Below are 27,214 nucleotides of genomic sequence, written 5' to 3'. Positions count from 1 at the left end.
TGTGATTGGAGCTTTGAAACTTTCAGCTCTGTCCCCACCTCCAGGAAGGGAAGAGAAAACTGAAGGTTGAGTTGATCACCAATAGTGAATGATGTGATTAATCATGTTACCATAATAAAGCCACCATAAAAACCCAAAAACAGGGTTCAGAGAGCCTTCCGGTTGGTAAATAAGAACATAACCATATGCCTGGAGGTATCTCTTCATCTGGCTGTCCATTTGTATCATTTAAAATATCCTTTGTAGGGCCAGGTGTGGTGGCTCACGCCAGTAATCCCAGCACTTTGGGAGGCTGAGGCAGGTGGATTACTTGAGGTCAGGAGTTCAAGACCAGCCTGACCAACATGGTGAAACCCCATCTCTACTTAAAATACAAAAATTAGGCCTGGTGCAGTGGCTCATGCCTATAATCCCAGCACTTTGGGAGGACAAGGTGGGCAGATCATGAGGTCAGGAGTTCGAGACCAGCGTGGCCAGCATGGTGAAACCCCGTCTCTACTAAAAATACAAAAAAAAATAAAAAAAAATTAGCTGGGCATGGTGGCGCGGGCCTGTAATCCAGCTACTTGGGAGGCTGAGGTGGGAGAATCACTTGACCCCAGTAGGCGGGGGCTGCAGTGAGTCGACATCGTACCACTGCACTCCAGCCTGGGCAAAAGAGACTCTATCTTATAATAATAATAATAATAATAATAATAATAATTAGCCAGGCATGGTGGTGGGCGCCTGTAATCCCAGCTACTTGGGAGACTGAGGCAGGAGAATCGCTTGAACCCGGGAGGCAGAGGTTGCAGTGAGCTGAGATTGCGCCATTTTACTCCAGCCTGGGCAACAAGAGTGAAACTCCATCTCAAAAAATAATAATAATAATAAATAAAATAAAATATCCTTTGTAGGCTGGGCGCAGTGGTTCACACCTGTAATGCCAGCACTTTGGGAGGCCAAGGCGGATGGATCACTTGAGGTCAGGAGTTCGAGACTAGCCTGGCCAAAATGGTGAAACCCCTTCTCTACTAAAAATACAAAAATAGCTGGGCTTGGTGGAGCATGCCTGTCATTCCAGCTACTCGGGAGGCTGAAACACGAGAATCATTTGAACCCAGGAGATGGAGGTTGCAGTGAGCCAAGATTATGCCGCTGCACTCCAGCCTGGCAACAGAATGAGACCCTCAAAATAAGAGTAAATAAATACATAATAAAATATCCTTTGTAAGACTAGGCACGGTGACTCACTCCTATAATCTCAGTGCTTTGAGAGGAGCGAGGTGGGAGGATCTCTTGAGACCTGGAGGTTGAGACTAGCCTGGACAACAGATTGAGACCCTAACTTTACAAAAAATAAATAATTACCTGAGTGCAGTGGCATATGCCTGTATTCCTAGCTACTTACAGGACTGATGAGGGAGGATCGCTTGATCCCAAGAGTTGAAGGCTGCAATGAGCCATGATCCTGCCACTGCACTCCAGCCTGGAAGACAGAGTGAAACCCTGCTCTATTAAAACAATAAATCCTCCCAACTGGGCTCCTGTAGTCCCAGCTTCTTGGGAGGCTGAGGCGGGAGAATGGCGTGAACCCGGGAGGCGGAGCTTGCAGTGAGCTGAGATCACGCCACTGCACTCCAGCCTGGGCGACAGAGCGAGAGACTCTGTCTCAAAAAAAAAGGAAAAAAAATCCTTTGTAATAAATGGGTAAATGTAAGTAGTGTTTCTGTGAGTTCTTTAGGCTGCTATATAGCAAATTAATCAAACCCAAAGAGTGGGTCATGAAAACCCTGATTTACAGCTGGTTGGTCAGAAGCATAGGTCACATCCTGGGACTTACAACTGACATCTGAAATGAGGGACATTCTTGTGAGCTGTTAGCTTCTGGTATCGGACTCTGTCTCCAGGTAGATACTGTCACAATTAAATTGAAGTATATAGCAAACACAGCTGGTGTCTGCTTGAGAAGTGGTTATTGATGGGCCAGAAGTGAAGTATTCTGTTAAATATTTTGTTAATGGTTTTCCTATCTCTTTAAGAAAAGTGTATTTGAGACCCTCGAATAGGATTTTTTAAATTAAATTAAATTTAATTTAATTTTTTAAGTTTTTTTGAGACAGAGTTTTGCTTTTGTTGCCCAGGCTGGAGTGCAATGGCACGATCTCAGCTCACCGCAACCTCCACCTCCTGGGTTCAGGCAATTCTCCTGCCTCAGCCTCCCTAGTAGCTGGGATTATAGGCACGTGCCACCACGCCCGGCCAATTTTGTATTTTTAGTAAAGACAGGGTTTCTCCATGTTGGTCAGGCTGGTCTTGAACTCCCAACCTCAGGTGATCCACCCGCCTCGGCCTCCCAAAGTGCTGGGATTACAGGCATGAGCCACCACGCCTGGCCAGGAAGATTTTTATTTTAATGATCAGCAAAGGCCTAAAAGTCCATGACCATTCACAAGTGTCATTTCCATATGGTAGATTCCAGCACATGTTAGGAAAGAAAAAACAATGAACAGCTTTGTGTTTTACTAAAGAACAAATAAAATCCTATTTTTATTCAATATTTCAATAATTTATGTTTGCATATCACTTTGGTGACTAATGTGATTTCATAATCACTAGTATTTCATTTGATTAGCCCCACCCAATCATACCTCCCATCCTGCAAATGAAAAAAGTTAAGTATAGAGAGCACAAAGTCTTGTCTAAACTCATATGGCTCATAAGTAATAATGAAATTGGCTGGGTGCACTAGCTCACGCCTATAATCCCAACACTTTGGGAGGCTGATGTGGGAGGATCACTTGAGTCCAGGAGTTCAAGATCAACCTAGGCAACATAGGGGGATCTTGTCTCTAAAATTTAAAATTTTTAAATTTTTTTTTTTTTTTTGAGATGGAGTCTCGCTCTGTCACCCAGGCTAGAGTGCAGTCACACAATCTCGGCTCACTGCAATCTCCACTTTCCGGGTTCAAGCAATTTTCCTGCCTCAGCCTCCCCAAATAGCTGGGATTACAGATGTGCACCACCACGCCCAACTAAAAAAAAAAAAAAATTTTAAATTAGCCAAGCATGGTGGCGCACACCTAGTCCTAGTCCTAGCTACTAGTCCCAGCTACTAGGGAGGCTGAGGCAGGGGGATTGCTTGAGCCTGTGAAGTCGAGTCTACAGTGAGCTGTGATCTTGCTACTGCACTCCAGCCTGGGCGACAGCACATAATAGTAATAGTAATACAGTATAATAATAACAATAATAATAATGGAACTTCTCAGTATTAAAGTCCAAATGCTTGCCACCACATATACTGAGAACTGTCAAAAACTGAAAACTCAGGCCAGGTGTGGTGACTCACACCTGTAATCCCTGCACTTTGGGAGGCTGAGGCAGGAGGACTGCTTGAAGCCAGGAGCTTGAGACCAGCCTGCACAACACAGCAAGAACACTGTCTCCAAAAAAAAAAAAAAAAGTAACGAACAGGAACAGGAACAGCATAGCATCTACAGACAGAGAAGCAGCAGCAAATTAGTGGAGGCCAGGATTGAGACCTTCCCCGTTTGGGGTTTTGGTAGACAAGAAGGACGGTGACCCAGACACTGAAAAATACCAGCATGCTGAACTTAAGGATTGGATTGTTGAAAATGTCAGGCAAGCTCCTGGCCAGAAAAGCCACACTGAAGCTCCCATGAGCCAAGGAACCCAGGATTCACAGAACAGTCAATAACCAAATCGTAGTTTTATGTGAAGATGACATATTCAGGCTCAGATGTATCTACATGCATGAAGGCTGTAGTCATTCCCCATGAAATTCCTCCTACTTCAGCCTCCCAAAGTGTTGGGATTACAGAGTCACTTCGATCAGGGAACTGACAGCAATGACGGAATTAGGTACCCCTGATACTAACCAGTGCCATATCCGTCTCTTGCATGGTTACCTGGAAGGTCAGAACTACAGTGATCGTTTTGTCCAAACTATGCAAACAAGTAAACATAACTACAAATGTGTGGTTTTTGTGTTTTTTGGAGACAGAGTCTAGCTCTGTTGCCCAGGCTAGAGTGCAGTGGCACCATCACAGGTCACCGCAGTCTCAGGTTGAAGCCATCCTCTTGCCTCAGCCTCCCAAGAAGCTGGGACTATGTCACCATGTCCAGCTAATTTTTTATCTTTATTTATTTATTTATTTTTGAAACAGAGTTTCACTCTGTTGCCCAGGCTGGAGTACAGTGACGCGATCTCAGCTCACTGCAACCTCCTCCTCCCAGATTCAAGCAATTCTCGTGCCTCAGCCACCCAAGTAGCTGGGATTACAGGTGTGCCCCCCACCCCCACGCCCAGCTAATTTTAAAAATATTTTTAATAGAGATGAGGTTTCACCATGTTGGCCAGGTTGGTTTCCAACTCCTGGCCTCAAGTGATCCACCCACTTTACCTCCTAAAGTGCTGAGATTACGGGCATGAGCTACTGCACCCAGCCAATTTTTTTTATTTTCTGAAGAGACAGAGTCTCACTACATTGCCCACACTGGTCTCCAATTCCTAGACTCAAGCAATCCTCCCACCTCAGTCTCCCAAAGTGCCAGGATTACAGGCATGAGCCACTGCACCCAGCTCAAATGTGATATTCCAAAGGATGCAGGTGGCTATGTTGGGATGACCAATGAAGGTAAGGGACAATGGAAGTACAGGTTGAGGGCAATGAACAGGACACACCTGAGAGTCTGGTTATTGGCCTTGACTATGGGAGTGTCTTGATGCTTCACAAAGACCCCAAAGACCCCCCACAAAGAGGTCACAGAAGCACAGGCCCAAATGGTCATTATAAACCAGGAAGGTCGCCACACTGACAGGTAGCAATCTCACTTACAGTTTGAGTCTTGATGCTTTGTCCATGGTGCTCACTGTTCTGCATCTAATTAGAAACAAGAGGATGCATTTTGTGAGTTTCAGCAATTTAGAACCGAACATCACATGGGACAATCTTGGAAGCATTGCTCCCCCTTCATCTACCTGTACACACAGAGCTACAAGAAGGGTGGATCATGAGAGTTTTCAAGATGACACTGTCTCCTCTATAATGGGAAAAATGAAAATGTTTCTACTTTAAAAAAAATTTAGAGACAGTCTGTCTCTCTCCCAGGCTGGAATGCAGTGGCAGAATCTTGGCTCACTGTACCCTCAAACTCTTAGACTTGAGATCTTCCTGCCTCAGCCTCTGAAGTAGCTAGGACTACAGGTGAACACCATGCTTAGCTAATTTAAAAAGTTTTTTTAGAAATGAGATCTCGCTATGTTGCCCAGGCTGGTCTTGGACTCTTGGCCTTTCAAAGTTCTGTAGGGACACTCTAGAAAACTTATTTGAGATAAATTTCCTTCCACTTTACAGCAGCACGGATGGAACTGGAGGCCATTATCCTAAGTGCGGTAACAAAAACAGAAAGTCAAAAACTGCATCTTCTTACATATAAGGGCGAGCTGAACAATGGGTAAACATGGACATATAGAGTGGAATAATAGACACTGGAGATGCCAATAGGTTGGAGAGAGAGAAGGGATGAGGGATGAAATATTACCTATTGGGTACAATATACACTCTGGGTGATGGGTGCACTAAAAGCCAGACTTCGCCACTATGAAATATATCCATGTAACACAAGTGCATTTGTAACCATAAATCTACAAAAATAAAAATGAAAATGAAAAGCAATAAAAACATGCTTAAACTAAAAACAAACAAACAACAAAAAGAAACCATTTCCTTCCACAGTAAAATGCAGTTTACTGAACACGTCTCATAGATCGTGATTGGTCTGAAAAGAGTCCCTGTGCCCAGGTTAGGGTTGCAATTTACCACCAGAGCCAAGTGCTCGGGTGTCCTACGGATTCTTTTTTCTTTCTTTCTTTCCTTTTTTTTTTTTTTCTTGGGATGGGTTCTGGCCATGTTGCCCAGACTGAACTGAAACTCCTGAAGACACATGATCCACCCGCCTCAGCCCACCCACCCCCCAACTTCCCCCACCACCCCCACCACGCAGTAGCTGGGACTACAGGTGTGCGCCACCAAGCCCTGGCTTGGGGTTCCTTTTCTAAAGTGCCAAATGTGTGGAGGTGGGGAAAAGAAAGGTGGACGCCTCAACGCTGTTATAGTCAAAGATTAAAATGCACCCACACTTTTTCTTACACATGATGGAGTAACCGTCTGTTTATAAACAAGGGTCACTATTCCACGAGAGGCCTTACAACATTATGCCAAGCCCCTGGTACCTGGAGGACATCAGACCCTCCTGTTCCTGTGCGGCCTTGACTAGACGACCACTTGCTCTGGACTTGCTCCTCGAGGGGTCGCTCCATCTGGAAAATGAGACTGGAATTCCTGCGCATCCCTGTCCCCGCATCCAGAAACACTGCAGGAAGACTTCCGTGTCCGACCCGAGATCCGGAACAATTTCTGCTTCAACACAATTGTCCACGGAGGGCACCAGTTCCGTCCCACCGGCGGAAGCGAGATCTGCCTAGCTACTAGACCAGCCGCCTAGCTGTCATTCGGACAGAAGGGGGTGGGACTGTATTAATTGTCCAATCAGGGGCGCCGCCGGAAAGAGGGGTACGACTACCCCTAGCAAATGCGTGTTACGTCACTATGCGATCGGGTTGTGCTCAGCTTGGGGTCTCCTGGCACCTTGATGCGTCGAGTTGCTGTGCCCCTGCATCGGATGCGCTGTACCGTGCGCTGGCTCCGTGAACCGTAGGGACAACACCGGGACACCCCCAAGGCCGGAAAATGGTGAGTGTGCAGGGCCGGCCTAGTTGGAACCGGCCGTGGTCGCCAGACCCGGGCCTCCCCACAGTCACCTCTGGCCGCAGTGTGGGGCTGGGCTGGCAGCTGGGACGCCAAGAGTCCGGTCCCGTCCCTGCGCAGCGACTGCGGTCCCAGCCCCGGAGCCCTCGCTGGGCAGCTCCGCGCCTGCCCCCCAAGTCTTTCCCAGATTGTGCAGGGACCACGGAAGGGTCATGGGGAGAATCCCGCCTTGTCTGTTTGATTTGAGTGGGAGGAGCTGCAGTCTGTAGGGTCCGCAGTCCCTTCTTTATTCCCAAAGGTGGTTTCCCCCTGAGTCTTCCAAAGATGTTGGAAGCAGAGTCTCAAACCCACTACCCTGTCCCCCAGCCTAGCTCCTCCCACGGCGGGCCATTAATCCCTAGATTTCCAGATCCCTCCCCGTATTCCCAAACGCCTACTTCTCTTCTCCAATGGAAAACATCGTCACCAACTCTTTGTCCTGTCTGGTGCATTTCAAACACACGCAGTATTTTAATAATCTTTTTTCCAATTGATGCCTCTTTTAAAAGATTTCTTGTTTGTGGATATTTTACATCAGAGGAAAAAAATCAGAAAAATTATTCACTTGGAACTACTCTGCATAAAATGCTGTGCCCCTTATTCTGGTATCTTTCCAGGGCACAGACATCCTATGGGAACTCCTTTGGGTTGAGGTTCCTTTTCGTAAACTTTCGTGGGTGATCTATGTTTTCAGCACAGTTTCAGATTGGCACTGTCCTGCCTTGGGTTTATGACCTTGAAAAGATTTATTCATTTGAATGTCATTTTTCCAATAAATATAAAATATATGTTATCAGAAGAACTTGAGAGACAGTACCAAATATTTCCAAAGAGGCAAAAAGTAAACGAATCTCAGGAAACAAAAAAATCTCAGTATTACATTTATTAAAAATTCTTTGTTCTTCCCCTGAGCACGTGGAATATGTTTCTGAGGTCTGTTCTTTTAGTTTGATAATTTCAGATGGTATTCTAGGACTTAAACTTGCAACGCCTAGAAGCACTCAGATATGAGTAATACTTTAGTAAACTATTTCTTGCCATGGAAATAATTGACTGACATTATCATTTTCTTTCTTTCTTTTTTAACAGATGGGGTCTGGCTGTTGCTCAGGCTGGTCTTGAACTCCTGGGCTCAAGCGATTCTCCAGCCTCAGCATCCCAAAGTGCTAGGATTGCAGGCATGAGCCACTATGCCCTGCCCGACATTCTCATTTTCTGAAAGCAATAGTGGGTTTTCTTGTTAAATGCCCTAAAATTTTCTTCCTTCCTTCATTCCTTTATTTATTTATTTAGAGACAGAGTTTAGCTTTGTCACCAGGCTGGAGTGCAGTGACACGATCTCAGTTCACTGCAACCTCCGCCTACCAGGTTCAAGTGATTCTCCTGCCTCAGCCTCCCGAGTAGCTGGAATTACAGGCACGCGCTACCACGCCCAGCTAATTTTTTTTTTTTTTTTTTTAGTAGAGATGGTGTTTCACTATGTTACCCAGGATGGTCTCGATCTCCTGACCTCGTGATCCACCCGCCTCGGCCTCCCAAAGTGCTGGGATTACAGGCATGAGCCACCACGCCCGGCCTCTTGCTTCCTTTATACATAAACACTGTGTTTAAGTAATTTTGCTGGATTTTTTTTTTTTAAAGCCCAAGTCTCACTCTGTTGCCCAGGCTGGAGTGCAGTGGCACAATTTTGGCTTACTGCAACCTCTGTACTTGGAAGCTGAGGATCCACAGGCAGATGCTGTTAGGGGAAGAGGGGAGGATGTCAGAGGTTTTAATTGTGGTTTCCTTGGGTGTGTTTTTAGACATTACATTTGAGTTTCACATCTGTAATGTAGGTGCACTGAGTGTAATTGGTGCATATTGACAGCGATTCTCCTGCCTTAGCCTCCTGAGTAGCTGGGATTACAGGCACGTGCCACCATGCCCAGCTAATTTTTTTGTATTTTTAGTAGAGACGGGGTTTCACCATGTTGGCTAGTCTGGTCTCAAACTCCTGACCTCAGGTGAGCCACCTGCCTCGGCCTCCCAAAGTGCTGGGATTACAGGCGTGAGCCATTGTGCCAGGCCCTCTGCTGGATGTTTAAGGAACAATCCTTAAGATTTTAATTAAATTGTCTCATTTAAAATTACTAGTAGTGTTCCAGAGCCTTGCAACTGGGGACCAGAGGCCTGAGATGTTTCCAAGCTAAGTCCACCCTTGAGCCTGCAAAGAAAGATCATTGAAGGCCCAATTGGTTCTTCCTGGGAAGTCTCCCCTACAGGTCTGCCAGCTACTCATGCCCGCCATGGAAGGATCCCTTTGTACTGAGAGAAACTGCAGAGCACTTGGAAGTTGAGGATCCACAGGCAGATGCTGTTAGGGGAAGAGGGAAGGATGTCTGAGGTTTTAACTGGTTTCCTTGGGTGTGTTTTTAGACATTACGTTTGAGTTTCACATCTGTAATGTAGGTGTACTGAGTGTAATTGGTGCATATTGACAGTGTCTGTGAAGGTCAGGACTTATGTTTCTAGAGACAGGGTTAATGAATTGAGGAGCTCATTTGCATCAGAACCTCAATCTCAATCTGGTTGAGAGTTTCCTCACTTGGGAAAATGGAAACCTGGGGAATCTAATGTTTCTTTGCTGCCATAGGAGAGAAAGAGGTGTGGAGCTCCCATAGTTCCTTGCTGATCAGGTGCTCCTATCCTCCATTACCAGGTACTGACGCACTCTAGGGGTTACATTTTTCTTATTTTTATTTTTTTTTAGACCAAGTCTCACTCTGTTGCCCAGGCTGGAGTGCAGTGGCACGATGTCGGCTCACTGCAACCTCTGCCTCCTGGGTTCAAGCAGTTCTCCTGCCTCAGCCTCCCAAGTAGCTGGGATTACAGGCGTGTGCCACCACGCCTGGCCAATTTATTTTGTATTTTTAGTAGAGACAGGGTTTTACCATGTTGACCAGGCTGGTCTCGAACTCCTGACCTCAGGTGATCTGCCTGCCTCGGCCTCCCAAAGTGCTGGGATTACAGGTGTGAACCACCACGCCGGACCTAGGTTACATTTTTCAAGCTGCGAGAGTCTGGGTCCAAGCTGGGGAATATGTTTAACTTTTTTTTTTTTTTTTTGAGACAGAGTTTTGCTCTTGTTGCGCAAGCTGGAGTGCAGTGGCACAATCTTGGCTCACCACAACCTCTGCTTCCCGGGTTCAAGCGATTCTTTTGCCTCAGCCTCCGAGTAGCTGGGATTACAGGCATGCGCCACAACACCCAGCTAATTTTGTATTTTTAGTAGAGATGGGGTTTCTCCATGTTGGTCAGGCCGGTCTTGAACTCCCAACCTAGGCGATCTGCCCACCTCGGCCTCCCAAAGTGCTGGGATTACAGGTGTGAGCCACTGCGCCTGGCCTTTTTTTTTTCTTTTTTTGATACAGTGTCTCACTCTGTTGCCCAAGCTAGTCTGGAACTCCTGGCCTCAAGCCATCCTCCCACCTCAGTCTCCCATGTTTAACTTTTTTTTTTTTGAGACAGGTTCCCACTCCATCGTCCAGGTTGGAGTGCAGTGGTGTGATCATGGCTCACTGCAACCTCCACCTCCTGGGCTCAAGTGATACTCCTGCCTTCTCTGAGTAGCTGGGACTACATGCGTGCACCACCATCCCCATCTAATTTTTGTATTTTCTATAGAGGTAGGGTTTCGCCATAATGCCCAGGCTGGTCTGGAACTCCTGGGCTCAAACAGTTCTCCCACCCGGGCCTCCCACAATTTCTTGACATCCAAAGATACTTTTGCTGTCTTAAGGTTTTATATTTTCCTGAATGTAATCCACTTGGAGTTATTCAGGATATAGCCTTCTCAGATTGGCTTCCTTCACTGAGCCATATACTTTTAAGGTTCTTCTGTGTCTTCATGGCTTGATATCTGATTTCTCTTATCAATGAACAATATTTCATCGTAAGATTGTACCAGCCGGGCGCGCTGGCTCATGCCTGTAATGCCAGCACTTTGGGAGGCCCAGGCGGGTGGATCACAAGGTAAGGAGTTTGAGACGAACCTGGCCAACATGACGAAACCCCGTCTCTACTAAAAATACAAAAATTAGCCTGGCGTGGTAGCACACACATGTAATCGCAGCTACTCAGGAGGCTGAGGCAGGAGAATTGCTTGAACCTGGAAAGTGGAGGTTGCAGTGAGCCAAGATAGTGCCATTGCACTCCAGCCTGGAAAACAAGAGCAAGACTCCGTCTCAAAAAAAAAAAAAAAAAAAAAGATTGTACCACAGATTGTTTATCCATAAACCTGTTGCATGATGTCTTGGTTAAGTCTTTTTTTTTTTTTTTTTTTTTGAGATGGAGTCTCACTCTGTCACCCAGGCTGGAGTGCAGTGGCATGATCTCAGCTCACTGCAACCTCCACCTCCCAAGTTCAAGCAGTTCTCCTGCCTCAGCCTCCCAAGTAACTGGGACTACAGGCATGTGCCACCACGCCTGCCTAATTTTTTGTATTTTTAGTAGAGATGGGGTTTTGCTCTGTTAGCCAGGATGGTCTCGATCTCCTAACCTTGTGATCCGCCACCCTCAGCCTCCCAAAGCGCTAGGATTACAGGCGTGAGCCACCACGCCCAGTCGGTTAAGTCTTAAATTTGCAGTTATGAAGAAACCTCCCGTAAATATTCATGGGCAGGTTTTTGTGTGAACAGTAGTTTTCAACTCACATGAGTAAATAGCAAGGAATGTGATTGCATGGTCCACTGGTGAGAGGATGTTTTGAGGCCGGGCGCGGTGGCTCAAGCCTGTAATCCCAGCACTTTGGGAGGCCGAGACGGGCGGATCACGAGGTCAGGAGATCGAGACCATCCTGGCTAACAAGGTGAAACCCCATCTCAACTAAAAAACACAAAAAATAACTAGCCGGGCGAGGTGGCGGGCGCCTGTAGTCCCAGCTACTCGGGAGGCTGAGGCAGGAGAATGGCGTAAACCCGGGAGGCGGAGCTTGCAGTGAGCTGAGATCCAGCCACTGCATCCCAGCCTGGGCGACAGAGCGAGACTCCCTCTCAAAAAAAAAAAAAAGAGGATGTTTTGTTAGAAACTGCCTATCTTCCAAAGTAGACATACCATTTTCCATTCCCATTGGCAAGGAATGAGGATTCCTGTTGTCTACATCTTTGCTTTCCATTGCCGTTCTTAGCATTTTGAACTTTGTACATTCTAATCAGTGTAAAGTGATATCTCTTCAGTTTTATTTGCAGCTCCCTAATGACATATAATGTTGAGCATCTCTTCATATGTATATTTACCATCTGTATATCTTTCACTGGTGAGGTGTGTGTTCAGGTCTTTTGTCCATTTTTCACTGGTTCGTTTGTCTTACTGTTGTTGAGATTTAAGAGTTGGAATTGGAGGCAGGCATGGTGGCACACGCTTGTCATCCTAGCTACTCCAGAGGCTAAAGCGGGAGGATTGCCTGCACCCAGGATTATAAGCCCAGCATGGGCAACATAATGGATCCTGTCTCAAAAAACAAAAAGGATGCTAGGCATGGAGGTTCATGTGGGGCCACCCAGGCTGCTGGGGAGCAGGGCTGAGGAGTGGTGGGGCCAAGGCTAGGGCTGGAGCTGCCATGGGATCGGAAAGAAAAAATTAGCCCAATGTGGTGGTGCACCCCTATAGTCCCAGCTATTTGGGAGGCTGAGGCATGAGAATCCCTTGAGCCTAAGTGGTGGAGGTTGCAGTGAGCTGAGATCACACCACTGCACTCCAACCTGGGCGACAGAGTAAGACTGTCTCGAAAAAGAAAAAAAAAAAGAGTTCTTTGGATATTTCAGATACTAGTCCTTAATCAGATAAGTGCTTTTGTGAAGATTTGCAAAAATCTGTGCCTTTTATTTTTATTCTTTAAACACTTTCTTTCACAGAGTAGGAGTTTTTCTTTTTTTTTTTTTTTGGAGACAGAGTCTTGCTCTGTCACCCAGGCTGGAGTGCAGTGGCGCCATCTCGGCTCACTGCAAACTCCGCCTCCCGAGTTCACGCCATTCTCCTGCCTCAGCCTACAGAGTAGCTGGGACTACAGGCACCCACCACAACGCCCGGCTAATTTTTTGTAATTTAGTAGAGACGGGGTTTCACCATGTTAGCCAGGATGGTCTCGATCTCCTGACCTCGCGATCCGCCCACCTCGGCCTCCCAAAGTGCTGGGATTACAGGCATGAGCCACCGCACCCGACCAGGAGCTTTTCATTGTAATGAAGTGAAACTTATTTTTTCCTTTCATAGATTGTGCTTTTAGTGGTTTATCTAAAAATTCATCACCAAAGCCAAGTGGATAGTTTTGCATGTTACATTTACATCTATGATTGATTTGGGCTTAATTTTTGTGAAAGGTGTAAGATTCATGTATAAATTTTTTGTGGGTGTGTGAGAGTTTAATAGTATAAATTTCACTTAGGCACTGTTTTTGTCGCATTCCACCAATTTTGATAAGTTCTATTTTCATTTAATTCAAATTTAATTTTCTTTTTTCTTCTTCTTTTTTTTTTTTTTTTTTTTGAGATGGAGTCTCGCTGTGTCACTCAGGCTGGGGTGCAGTGGTGCAATTTCAGCTCACTGCATCCTCCTCCTGAGTTCAAGCCATTCTCCTGCCTCGGCCTCCCAAGTAGCTGGAATTACAGGCATGTGCCACCACGCCTGGCTAATTTTTGTATTTTTAGTAGAGATGGAGTTTCACCATGTTGGCCAGGCTGGTCTCAAACTCCTGACCTCGTGATCCGCCCACCTCGGCCCCCCAAAGTGCTGGGATTACAGGCGTGAGTCACTGCACCTGGCCCAAATTTAATTTTTCTTGAAACTTTTTTGATTCATGTTTAGAACTGTGTGGGGTTTTATTTCCAAATGTTTGATGGTTTTCTAACTATTCTTCTGTTACTGATTTCTAGATTAATACCATGGTGGTCTGAGAGCATGTTTCATATAATGTATATTCTTTAAAAATTGGTGGCCGGGCGCGGTGGCTCAAGCCTGTAATCCCAGCACTTTGGGAGGCCGAGACGGGCGGATCATGAGGTCAGGAGATCAAGACCATCCTGGCTAACACGGTGAAACCCCATCTCTACTAAAAAATACAAAAAACTAGGCCGGGTGCGGTGGCTCAAGCCTGTAATCCCTGCACTTGGGGAGGCCGAGACGGGCGGATCACGAGGTCAGGAGATCGAGACCATCCTGGCTAACATGGTGAAACCCCGTCTCTACTAAAAAAAATACAAAAAACTAGCCGGGCGCGATGGCGGGCGCCTGTAGTCCCGGCTACTCGGGAGGCTGAGGCAGGAGAATGGCGTGAACCCGGGAGGCAGAGCTTGCGGTGAGCCGAGATCCGGCCACTGCACTCCAGCCTGGGCGACAGAGCGAGACTCCGTCTCAAAAAAAAAAAAAAAAGAAAAAGAAAGAAAATTGGTAAGTTGTGTTTTTGTCCACACATGGTTTATCATGGTGAATGTTCCACATGAATTTGAGAAGAATGTTTGTTGTTCTGTTGGATGAAGCATTCCATGATTTTTTTTTTTTTTTTTTTTTTTGAGACTGAGTCTGGCTCTGTCGCCCAGGCTGTGGAGTGCAGTGGCCGATCTCAGCTCACTGCAAGCCCGGCCCCTGGCTTACCATTCTCCTGCTCAGCCTCCCCGGTAGCTGGGACCCAGGCTCGCCACCTCACTCGGCTAGTTTTTGTATTTTTTAGTAGAGACGGGTTTCACTGTTAGCCAGGATGCCCGACCTCCTGACCTCGCGGGATCCACCCGCCCGCCTCCTGTATGCTGGGATTACAGGCTTGAGCCACCGCATTTCGCCGTATGATTTTAATTAAACCTAGTTGTTGCCTTTCAACTAAACTATGTTCTTTCTGACTTTCTACCTGCTGGAAGTCTTTTTTTTTTTTTTTTTTGAGACACCCTGTCACCCAGGCTGGAATGCAGTGGCATGATCTCAGCCTACTGCAACCACCACCTCAGCCTCCTGAATAGCTGGAACTACAGATGTGTGCCACATGCAGGGCTAAATTCTGCCTTTTTTGTTTTTTGACACAGAATTTCGCCCTTGTCGCCCAGGCGGGAGTGCAGTGGCAAGATCTCAGCACACTGCAACCTCCACCCCCCAGGTTCAAGTGATTCTCCTGCCTCAGCTTCTCAAGTAGCTGGGATTACAGGTGCACACCACCATGCCCGGCTAATTTTTGTATTTTTAGTAGAGACGGGGTTTCACCATGTTAGCCAGGATGGTCTTGATCTCCTGACCTTGTGATCCACCCACCTTGGCTTCCCAGAGTGCTGGATTACAGGCGTGAACCACCGTGCCTGGCCTTTTTTTTTTTTTTTTTTTTGAGATGGAGTCTTGCTCTGTTGCCAGGCTGGAGTGCAGGGGTGTGATCTCAGCTCACTGCACCCTCCGCCTCCCAGGTTCAAGCAATTCTCCCGCCTCAGCCTCCCGAGTACCTGGGGCTACAGGCATGAGCCACGAGCCACCATGCCCAGCTAATTTTTGTATTTTTAGTAGTGATGGGGTTTCACCATGTTGGTCAGGATGGTCTCAATCTCTTTACCTCGTGATCCATCTACCTAAGTCTCCCAAAGTGCTGGGGATTACAGGCGTAAGCCACCATGCCCAGCCACCTCTCAGTATATTTTTCACTGCAAGCTACGCATTCCAAGGGTTGTGGTGTTTAGTATTTTTCATGGTTTTGTTTTTGTTTGCTTTGTGGAAAATAATGCTCCTACTATTTTTGTTTCAGTCTGCAAGTGCAAACGTACAATAAATTCTCTGGTGGCTGGATAAAAATTACTAGATCTTGGTCAAGTTTAAATTTACAAACTTAAAAAAAGTGGTGAAGTGTATCAATTGATCCTTCATTTGTACATAATTGTTCTCTGTAGTCATCAACACTAATATTATCTTAATAGGCTAGTTTTGTCTTCCTACTCAGTTTGAAGTGGGAACTATTTGACATTTCCTAATTATCAAGGATATGATACTTTTTTTCTGTTTTCTTTTTTCTTTTTATTTTTTAGTAAAATGCTATACATGAAATCTTTAGTTATTTTTGGCTGGAGTGCAGTGGTATAGTTTTGGCTCACTGCACCCTTGACTTAGCGGGCTCAAGCAATCCTCCCACCGCAGCCTTCCAAGTAGCTGAGACCACAGGTGTGCACCACCATGCCTGGCCAAGTTTTGTATATTTTGTAGAGACAGTGTTTCACCATGTTGCCCAGGCTGGTCTCAAACTCCTGGGCTCAAACGATCCGCCCACCTCAGCCTCCCAAAGTGCTGGGATTATAGACATGAGCCATCACACCTGGCCAAAATATTTATTTTCTTTTATATGTAAATGTAAATAAACCTTACAGAGAGCACCCAGGCATGCAGATGAACTTGTCAAGCAGGAGAGTTGCCTGGAGCCAAATTTCTTCCTGCTCAGACCCTTGTCCTAATGACTTAAGAAAACTCCTTCTAACTGTGTGGATCTTTTCATGTATGGCGCACAGGAGTGCATGGAAATGAGAGAACCTGGGACAACAGCCCCTAGAGTGTCTGTCTGGGAATCACTTTCTCCTGAAACTGGAGAAAGGAGATTTTACAGTTTTGTTTTGTTTTGTTTTTTTTGAGATGGAGTCTAGCTCTGTCACCCAGGCTGGAGTGCAGTGGCGCGATCTGGGCTCACTACAAGCTCCGCCTCCCGGTTACACGCCATTCTCCTGCCTCAGCCTCCCAAGTAGCTGGGACTACAGGCACCTGCCACCACGCCCGGCTAATTTTTTTTGTGTGTGTTTTTAGTAGAGATGGGGTTTCACTGTATTAGCCAGGATGGTCTCGATCTCCTGACCTTGTGATCTGCCTGCCTCAGCCTCCCAAAGTGCTGGGATTACAGGCATGAGCCGCAGCGCCCAGCCCTTTTTTTTTTGAGATGGAGTCTCGCTCTGTTGCCCAGGCTGGACTGCAGTGGTGCAATCTCAACTCACTGCAACCTCTGCCTCCCAGGTGCAAGCGATTCTCCTGCCTCTGCCTCCCAAGTAGCTGGGATTACATGCATGCATCACCATGACCAACTAATTTTTGTATTTTTAGTAGAGACGGGGTTTCACCATGTTGGTCAGAGTGGTCTCGAACTCCTGACCTCAGGTGATCCACCCGCCTCAGCCTCCCAAAGTGCTGGGATTACAGGCATGAGCCATCCCGACGCAGATTTTATGTTCCTTTGGAGGTATGAAATTACCTGTTAATTTTATATAATCATGGGCAAATTCACCATCCGACCATTGTGGACGTCAGTGAAGTCCCTTGAAAATTGATACTGTCGGCTGGGCACGGTGGCTCAAGCCTGTAATCCCAGCACTTTGGGAGGCCGAGACGGGCGGATCACGAGGTCAGGAGATCGAGACCATCCTGGCTAACACGGTGAAACCCCGTCTCTACTAAAAAATACAAAAAACTAGCTGGGCGAGGTGGCCGGCGCCTGTTGTCCCAGCTACTTGGGAGGCTGAGGCAGGAGAATGGCATAAACCCGGGAGGCGGAGCTTGCAGTGAGCTGCGATCCAGCCACTGCACTCCAGCCTGGGCGACAGAGCCAGACTCCGTCTCAAAAAAAAAAAAAAAGAAAATTGATACTGTCAATCTATTCTTCAAGGTCAGCAAAGCCCAGATGACATGATTATGGATCTTCCAGAAAGTGCTCTTCTGACATTTTATCTCCATGTGTATATGTATTTGTGCTACAAATTGGTTGGAAGCAGTTCTGAGGCTCATGGGTATAAGGATTTTGTGAAGGTCTCAGTTGTAAGGGCCCCTTCTTTGTGCCTGAGCTCTGTGTTCCCAGTAACTTCCTAGCCTCATGCAATGGGACAGAAAGTAAAAGGAAAAACTGAGTCTATGATAAATATTACGCTCACAGCCGGGCGCGGTGACTCATGCCACCACGTGGGGACATATATATATCGGAAACAAGTTGAAATTAATATGTCTCTAAAAGAGTATTTCCATTCAATCAGCAGAATCTGAGTGCTTCTAATGGCCTCAAATACTTCAGGACGATATGGGCAGCTAGACCTTGTTACAAGTTGGATTTCCACAAGCCTCCTGTCCTCTCATATATAACAAAGGGGATAGAAGATTCTCAATGTGTATTTACTTATTAAAACCTCCACCTCATTTAATCCCACATCTTCAGGAATGCTGAATGATTTGGGTAATAAGAAATTACGCTGGGCCGGGCGCGGTGGCTCAAGCCTGTAATCCCAGCACTTTGGGAGGCCGAGACGGGCAGATCACGAGGTCAGGAGATCGAGACCATCCTGGCTGACACGGTGAAACCCCGTCTCTACTAAAAAAATACAAAAAACTAGCCAGGCGAGGTGGCGGGCGCCTGTAGTCCCAGCTACTCGGGAGGCTGAGGCAGGAGAATGGCGTGAACCTGGGAGGCGGAGCTTGCAGTGAGCTGAGATCCGGCCACTGCACTCCAGCCTGGGCGACAGAGCGAGACTCCGTCTCAAAAAAAAAAAAAAAAAAAAAAAAAAAAAGAAATTACGCTGTGGGCTGGGTGTGGTTATTCATACCTGAAATCACAACACTTTGGGAGGCCGAGGCAGGAGGATCACTTGAGGCCGAGAGTTCAAGATCAATCCGGACAACATAACAAAACCCCATTTCTAACAAAAAAAAAATTAAAAATTAGCTGGGTGTGGTGTTGCACATCTGTAGTCCTAACTACTCGTGAAGCTGAGGCAGAAGGATGTCTTAGGGGCCCAGGGATCTGAGGCTACAGTGAGTTATGATTGCTGCACTTGAGCCTGGGTGACAGAGCAAGACCCTGTCTCTTAGAAAACAACAAACACACAAAATAAGAATTTATCTCATAAAGAATTGAAGATCTTGCCTGTAATCCCAGCAATTTGAGAGACCAAGACTGGTGAATTGCTTAAGCTGAGGAGTTTGAGACCAGCCTGGGTAACATGGCAAAATCCCATCTCTACAAAAAATACACACAAAATACTTAGCCTGGTGTAGTGGTGTGTTCCTGTAGTCCCAGTTACTCAGGAGGCTGAGGTTGGAGGATTGCTTGAGCCTGAGAGGTCTAGGCTCCAACGAGTTGTGATTGTACCACTGTACTCCAGCCTAGGTAGCAGAGCGAGACCATCTGTGTCTCAAAAAGGAGGGAAAAAAAATTGCTCTTAAAGTTTGTCTCATTTGTGTAGGATTTCTTTCATTTTTCCGAGTTGAACTAGATACTACCATTAGAGAGCATAAGACTTATAGTGACCACAGTAAAGACGTAGCCATAAGTTTATGTGTTCAATGTGCTGTTAAATTTCTAACAATCGAGTCATACACTAAATGTCTGGAGACCACAAAATCATGTGTGAATTTCTTATGAATCGAGTATACTTCTCATCCTTGTCAATCTCACCTATTCTCCTCTACTTATATTGGATGTTTCAGGACTCAGTGGCTTTTGAGGATGTTTCTGTGAGCTTCAGCCAGGAGGAGTGGGCTCTGCTGGCTCCTTCACAGAAGAAACTCTACAGAGATGTGATGCAGGAAACATTCAAGAACCTGGCATCTATAGGTAAGGATGACATCATTTTTTCTTTTTTCTTTCTTCTTTTTCTTTCTTTTTTTTGAGACAAAGTTTCACTTTTGTTGCCCAGGCTGGAGAGCAATGGCACTGTCTCAGCTCACCACAACCTCCATCTCCCAGCTTCAGGCAATTCTCCTGCCTCAGCCTCCCAAGTAGCTGGGATTACAGGCGTGTGCCACCACGCCTGGCTAATTTTTCTATTTTTAGTAGAGACGGGATTTCACCATGTTGGTCAGGCTGGTCTTGAACTCCTGACCGCAGGTAATCTGCCCACCTCAGTCTCCCAAAGTGCTGGGATTCCAGGCGTGAGCCACTGTGCCTGGCCTTTTTTTTGAGACTGAGTCTCGTCCTGTTCCCCAGGGTGGAGTACAGCGGCGGGATCTTGGCTCACTGCAACCTCCGCTTCCCGGGTTCAGGCTATTCTCCTGCCTCAGCTTCTCGAGTACCTGGGATTACAGGTGCCCACCACCATGCCCAGCTAATTTTTGTATTTTTAGTAGAGACAGGGTTTCACCGTGTTGGCCAGGCTGGTCTCCAACTGCTGACCTCAAGTGATCCTCCCACCTCAGCCTCCCAAAGTGTAGAGATTACAGGCATGAGCCACCGCACCCCAGTGACATCATTTTTTCTTTTGTTTTCTTTTTTCCGAGACAGAGCCTCACTCTGTTGCCCAGGCTGGAGTGCAGTGGCACGGTCTCTCCTCACTGCAAGCTCCACCTCCCAGGTTCACGCCATTCTCCTGCGTCAGCCTCCCAACTAGCTGGGACTACAGGCGCCCGCCGCCACGCCCGACTAATTTTTTGTATTTTTAGTAGAGACGGGGTTTCACTGTGTTAGCCAGGATGGTCTCGATCTCCTGATCTCGTGATCCGCCCACCTCAGCCTCCCAAAGTGCTGGGATTACAGGCGTGAGCCACCGCGCGCGGCCGACATCATTTTTTCATATAGTCAATTAGAGAACTAGCATTTCTTGCTCAAAATCACTGTTCTGAGGTTTGGAATCTGGAAAGGGAATACTTCTGTAAATAAACCAAGCATGGTTACAGCTCATTGTGAACCTATAATAATATTTGTATAATTTTTAATAATTTATCATGATTATTCTTGATCTACATTTTAGGGGAAAAATGGGAAGACCAGAATGTTGAAGAGCAACACAAAAACCAGGGGAGAAATCTAAGGTGAGTTGTACTCACAAGAAATAGCAGTGTTCCTTGAAAGAATCTTAAAAATATTATGGCCAGGCACTGTGGCTCACGCCTGTAATCTCAGCACTTTGAGAGGCTGCAGTGGGTAGATCACGAGGTCAGGAGTTCAAGACCAGCCTGGTCAACATGGTGAAACCCTGTCTCTACTAAAATTACAAAAAAGTTAGCCAGTTGTGGTGGTGGGTGCCTGTAATCCCAGCTACTCGGGAGGCTGAGGCAGAGAATTACCTGAACCCAGGAGGTGGAGGATGCGGCGAGCCGAGATCACGCCACTGCACTCCAGCCTGGGCAACAGAGTGATACTCCATCTCAAGAAAAAAAAAAAAAAAAGTTGTGACACTTTTAAAGCAAGAAAGAAGTGCAGCTCCAAATTTATTTATTTATTTATTTATTTATTTATTTATTTAATTTTTTTTTTAAATTTTTTTCTCGAGATGAGGTTTTGCTCTGTCACTCAGGCTGGAGTGCAGTGGCATGATCTTTGCTCACTGCAACCTCCGCCTCCCAGGATCAAGTGATTTTCCTGCCTCAGCCTCCTGAGTAGCTGGGATTACAAGCACGTGCCACCACACTCAGCTAATTTTTGTTTTCTTGTTTTGTTTTGTTTTGAGACGGAGTCTCGCTGTCTCCCAGGCTGGAGTGCAGTGGCGCGATTTCGGCTCACTGCAAGCTCTGCCTCCCAGGTTCACGCCATTCTCCTGCCTCAGCCTCCAAAGTAGCTGGGACTACAGGCACCCACTACCATGCCTGGCTAATTTTTTGTATTTTTAATAGAGACGGGGTTTCACCATGTTAGCCAGGATGGTCTCAATCTCCTGACCTCGTGATCTGCCCACCTCGGCCTCCCAAAGTGCTGGGATTACAGGCATGAGCCACTGCGCCCGGCCTAATTTTTGTGTTTTTAGTAGAGACAGGGTTTCGCCATGTTGGCCAGGCTGGTCTCAAACTCCTGACCTCAGATGATCTACCCACCTCAGCCTTCCAAAGTGCTGGGATTACAGGCATGAGCCACTGGGCCCAAATTTATTTATTATCAGAAAATGTTTACCAAAAATGTTTTCTCAAGTGACACAGATGTCCACTGGTTGAAAAATATTATACTTGGGCCAGGCACCGTGCCTCACTCTTATAATCCCAAAACTTTGGGAAGGTGAGGTGGGCGGATCAGCAGAGGTGAGGAGATCAAGACCAGCCTGGCCAACATAGTGAAAACCTGTCTCTACTAGAAATACAAAAACTAGCCAGACTTGATGGTGCACACCTGTAATCCCAGCTACTCAGGAGACTGAGGCAGGAGAATCACTTGAATCTGGGAGGCAGAGCTTGCAGTGAGCCCAGATCACACCACGCACTCCAGCCTGGGCAAGAGAGTGAGACTCCATCCTCTATCTCAAAAAAAAAAAAAAAGAAAGAAAGAAAGAAAGAAAAATATTGTACTTGGGAACAATTTTTTTTGTTTGTTTTGTGAGACAGTGTCTCACTCTGTCACCCAGGCTGGAGTGCAGTAGTATGATCTTGGCTCACTGCAACCTCCAACCCCTGGGTTCAAGCAGTTCTTCTGCCTCAGCCCCCCAAGTAGCTGGGATTATAGGCACGTACCACCACACCGGGTGATTTTTGTATTTTTTAGTAGAGATGGGGTTTCACCATGTTGGCCAGGCTGGTCTCAAACTCCTGACCCCAAGTGATCCACCCACCTCGGCTTCCCAAAGTGCTGGGATTACAGGCATGAGCCACCATGCCCAGCCTTGGAAACAGTATTTTAAAGCCTCACATACAACTTCAGGAAGCCAAGGCGAGCAGATCATTTGAACTCAGGAGTTCGAAACCAGCCTGGGCAACAAGACGAGACCCTATCTCTACAAGAAATAGAAAATTCAGTCAGTCATGGGGGTGTACGCCTGTAGTCCCACCTACATGGGAGGCTGAGGTGGGAGGATTGATTGAACCCGGGAGGTCAAGGCTGCAGTAAGCCATGATTATGGGCATTACTGTACTCCAGTCTGGGCAACAGAGTGAGACTCTGTCTCAAAACGAAACCAAAAAAAAAAAACCCCATACATCAATATTATTGTTCCGATAATAGCTATCAGTGACACAGGCCCTCTTGCTGAACATTGAGTATATTCATTTTTAAACAAGTGAGACAGGGCAGAAAACTATTTCCCTGAAAATGATAAAAATTTAGTTCTGCTGCCGGGTGCAGTGGCTCACGCCTGTAATCCCAGCACTTTGGGAGGCCAAGGCGGGCAGATCACTTGAGGTCAGGAGTTCAAGACCAGCCTAACCAACATGGCGAAACCCTATCTCTACTAAAAATACAAAATTAGCTGGATGTGATGGTGCATGCCTGTAATCCCAGCTACTTGGGAGGCCGAGGTAGGAGAATCGCTTCAAGCTGGGAGGTGGAGGTTGCAGTGAGCTGAGATCGCGCCATTGCACTCCAGCCTGGGGAACAAGAGCGAAACTCCATCTCAAAAAAAAAAAAAGAAATTTAGTTCTGCTACCTGATGATAAATATAAAATCATTAATACACAACCAGTATTACTGTGCTTCTAATTTTTTACAGAAGCCATATGGGAGAGAGACTCTGTGAAGGTAAAGAAAGTAGTCAATGTGCAGAAACCGTCAGTCCCAATCTAAGTGTGAGGAAGAACACTGCTGGAGTAAAACCATATGAATGTACTGTCTGTGGAAAAGTCTTCGTGCGTCGTTCATCCCTTACTAGACACATGAGGTCTCACACTGGATATGAGCTATTTGAGAAGCCATATAAATGTAAGGAATGTGGGAAAGCCTTTAGTTATCTCAAATCCTTTCAAAGACATGAAAGGAGTCACACTGGAGAAAAACCCTATAAATGTAAACAATGTGGAAAAACCTTCATATATCACCAACCCTTTCAAACACATGAGCGGACGCACATTGGAGAAAAACCCTATGAATGTAAGCAATGTGGAAAAGCTCTTAGTTGTCCCAGTTCACTTCGAATTCATGAAAGGATTCACACTGGAGAAAAGCCCTATGAATGTAAAAAATGTGGGAAAGCCTTCAGTTGTCCCAGTTCTATTCGAATACACGAAAGAACTCACACTGGAGAGAAACCCTACGCATGTAAGGAATGTGGGAAAGCCTTCATTTCCCACACAAGTGTTCTAACACACATGATAACACACAACGGCGATAGACCTTATAAATGCAAGGAATGTGGGAAGGCATTCATTTTTCCCAGTTTTTTACGAGTACACGAAAGAATTCACACCGGAGAGAAACCCTATAAATGTAAACAATGTGGTAAAGCCTTCAGATGTTCCACTTCCATTCAAATTCATGAAAGAACTCATACTGGAGAGAAGCCCTATAAATGTAAAGAATGTGGGAAGTCTTTCAGTGCACGCCCAGCCTTTCGAGTACACCTGAGAGTGCACACTGGAGAGAAACCCTATAAGTGTAAAGAATGTGGGAAAGCCTTCAGTCGGACCAGTTACTTTCGAATACATGAAAGGACTCACACTGGAGAAAAACCCTACGAATGTAAAAAATGTGGGAAAACCTTCAATTATCCTCTAGATTTGCAAATCCACGAGAGAAATCACACTGGAGAAAAACCCTATGAGTGTAAGGAATGTGCAAAAGCCTTCATTTCTCTCGAGAACTTTCGAAGACACATGATCACCCACACTGGAGATGGACCTTATAAATGTAGGGACTGTGGGAAGGCCTTCATTTTTCCTAGTGCGTTACGAACACATGAGCGAACTCACACTGGAGAGAAACCCTATGAATGTAAACAATGTGGAAAAGCCTTTAGTTGTTCTAGTTACATTCAGATACATGAAAGAACTCACACTGGGGAGAAACCTTATGAATGTAAGGAATGCGGGAAGGCCTTTATTTATCCCACAAGCTTTCAAGGACACATGAGAATGCATACTGGAGAGAAACCCTATAAATGTAAAGAATGTGGGAAGGCCTTTAGTCTTCACAGTTCCTTTCAAAGACATGAAAGAATTCACAGTTGTGAGAAACCTCTTGAATGTAAGCAATGTGGAAAAGCCTTCAGTTTGTCCACATCCTTACAAAAGCATATGAGAATGCACACTCGATAGAAACTCTATAAATGGGAGAAACGGGAAAGTTTTCAATTCTAACAGATACTTTCAAAGTTGTGAAAATTCCCAGTGAAGAGAGAAATCCTACCAGTGTAATATAGAAAGCGAGATGCAAGATAATTCGTGTATAGTCAGGTACCATGTAATCATGTTTCATTGAGCAATGGACCATATACAGGTTGGTGGCCCCGTAAGATTATATAATACCTAAAACATTTCTATCAACTGCAATTTAGTAGCGGTAGAAACACCATAGTGCAGCACATTATTTAAGTGTTTATGGTGCTGGTGTAAACCTATTGCACAGTTGTATAAAAGTACAACACAGCTGGGCATGTTGGCTCACACCTGTAATCCCAACACTGGGAGACTAAGGCGGTAGGATTGCTTGATGCCAGGAGTTTGTGACTACTCTGGTCAACATAGTGAGACCCCGTCTCTACAAAAACTAAAAACATTTTCTAAGTGTGGAAGTACACCCTGTAGTCCCATCTACATGGGAGGCTGAGGCAGGAGGATTGCCTGAGCACGGGAGTTCAAGGCTACAGTGAACCAAGATCAAGCAATGGCAGCCCAGCATGGGTGACAGAGTGATACTCTGTATCAAAGATTAAAAAAAGTAAATTGGCTGGGCACAGTGGCTCATACCTGTCATCCCAGCACTTTGGGAGGCTGAGGTGGGAGGATCAGTTGAGGTCAGGAGTTCAAGACCGGCCTGGTTAACATGATGAAACCCTGTCTCCATTAGAAATACAAAAGTTAGCTGGGTGTGGTGGTGCGCCTGTAGTCCCAACAACTTGAGAGGCTGAGACAGGAGACTCGCTTGAACCTGGGAGGTGGAGGTTGCAGTGAGCCGAGATCTGCCACTACGGTCCAGCCTGGGTGACAGAGCGAGAGACTGTCTAAAAAAAAAAAAAAAAAATTACAGCACATATAATTATGTGCAATATATACTTGATAATAAATGGCTACATTACTGGTTTATATATCTACAATACTGTTTTAAAATGTATTCGTATTTTTTTTTTTAACAGTAAGACAGTCTCAGGCAGGTCCTTAAGGAGATATTCCAGAAAAAAGGCATTGTTATGATAGGCGATGACGGCTCCATGTGCAGGACTGCCCCTGAATGTATTCCAGCGGGACAAAACGTGAAGGCGGAAGACAATATTGATGATCCTCACCCCGGGTAGTCCTACACTAATGTGTGTTTGTGTCTTAGTCTTTAACAAAAATAATATTAAAAGTAAAAAAGAATTAATAGAAAAAGCTTATAGAATATGGACATAAAATATTTTTGTATAGCTGTACAATGTGTTTTAAGCTAAATTATTACGTCAAAGGTTTTAAAAATAAGTTTATAAAGAAAATAATGTACAGTAAGTTAAGGTTTATTTATTATTGAGGAAAAAATGTTTTTATGAATGTAGTGTAATCTAAGTGTACAGTGTTTATAAATTCTCCATTAGTGTACAGTAACATCCTAGGCCTTCCCATTCACTCACCACTCACTGACTCATCCAGGGCAACTTCTAGTCCTGCAAGCTGTGTTCATGGCAAGCGTCCTATGCAGGTGCATCCTTTTTTATCTTTTATACTGCATGTTTACTGTGTGTATTTTCTATGTTTAGACTCATAAATACTTAACATTTTGTTACAATTTTCTGCAGTGTTCAGTACAATAATACGCTGTATGGTTTATAGCCCAGTAGCAATAGACTGTACCATATAGTCTAGATGTGTTGTAGCTATACCATCTAGATTTGTGTAAGTTCACTTTGTGATGTTTGTACCATAAGGAAATCACCTAACAACATGTTTCTCAGAACATATACCCATGATTAAGCAACTTCTGACTGTATAATGCTCCAGAAAATTCACACCATGATATAAATTCATCACACATGATATAAAAGTTAAGGCTAGGCATGGTGGCTTATGCCTATAATCCCAACACTTTGGGAGACCAAGGCAGGCAGATCACCTGAGGTCAGGAGTTCGAGACCAGCCTGGCCAAGATGGTGAAACCCCATCTCTACTGAAAATACAAAAATTAGCTGGGTGTGGTGGCATGCGCCTGTAATTCCAGCTACTTGGGAGGCTGAGGCAGGAGAATCATTTAAACCTGGGAGGCGGAGACTACAGTAAGCTGAGATTGTGCCACTACACTCCAGCCTTGGCAACAGAGCAAGACTCCATCCTACACACCAAAAACTTAAAAAAAATTTTTTATCACTGGCTTATGCTTCAAGTACATCTCTGGACATCAATTGTAACATTACTTTTCCAAGAAATCCTGGAGGTGAGATAATTCTGTAAGTACTCTTTAAGCAGTAGTCGAAAGTTTAAAAGGTTGTGTTTTCTCTTTAAATCAGTTAGTAAAACTTTTCTCTTTTGATGTCTTGATTCATGAGTAAATTGAAGTGTTTTGTTTTTTTTTTGAGACGGAGTCTTGCTCTGTCCCCCAGGCTGGAGTGCAGTGGCGCGATCTCAGCTCG

General features: G+C 45.5%; 2 protein-coding genes across 4 annotated transcripts in view; one reads left to right on the top strand and one right to left on the bottom strand.

Annotated features, from left to right (window-relative positions):
• The window catches only part of ZNF490 (zinc finger protein 490), a 28,753-nt gene extending 22,160 nt beyond the window's left edge, over positions 1–6,593 (bottom strand). For 2 of the 3 annotated variants that reach the window (XM_003914977.5, XM_009193598.4), the window contains exons 1-2: positions 6,236–6,593; positions 4,839–4,883 (exon numbers count right to left, since the gene is read on the bottom strand). In XM_003914977.5, coding sequence (XP_003915026.1) covers positions 4,839–4,883; positions 6,236–6,352 — 162 coding nt within the window. In that variant the 5' untranslated portion in view covers positions 6,353–6,593. Of the gene's footprint in view, positions 1–4,838; positions 4,884–5,544; positions 5,648–6,235 lie in introns of all 3 variants that reach the window. The other variant, XM_031659853.1, reaches the window with a different exon arrangement.
• A 2-nt stretch (positions 6,594–6,595) lies between these two features.
• On the top strand, positions 6,596–25,282 carry ZNF791 (zinc finger protein 791). The gene is made up of 4 exons (XM_003914985.5): positions 6,596–6,755; positions 19,257–19,383; positions 20,516–20,576; positions 23,174–25,282. The coding sequence occupies exons 1-4, from the start codon at positions 6,753–6,755 to the stop codon at positions 24,711–24,713; spliced, it is 1,731 nt and encodes a 576-aa protein (XP_003915034.1). The 5' UTR covers positions 6,596–6,752; the 3' UTR covers positions 24,714–25,282.
• Positions 25,283–27,214: the final 1,932 nt, after the last annotated feature.

This window comes from Papio anubis, chromosome 20 (genome assembly GCF_008728515.1).
Source record: "Papio anubis isolate 15944 chromosome 20, Panubis1.0, whole genome shotgun sequence".
NCBI lineage: Eukaryota > Metazoa > Chordata > Mammalia > Primates > Cercopithecidae > Papio > Papio anubis.
This window is presented reverse-complemented; position numbering and strand designations above follow the sequence as displayed.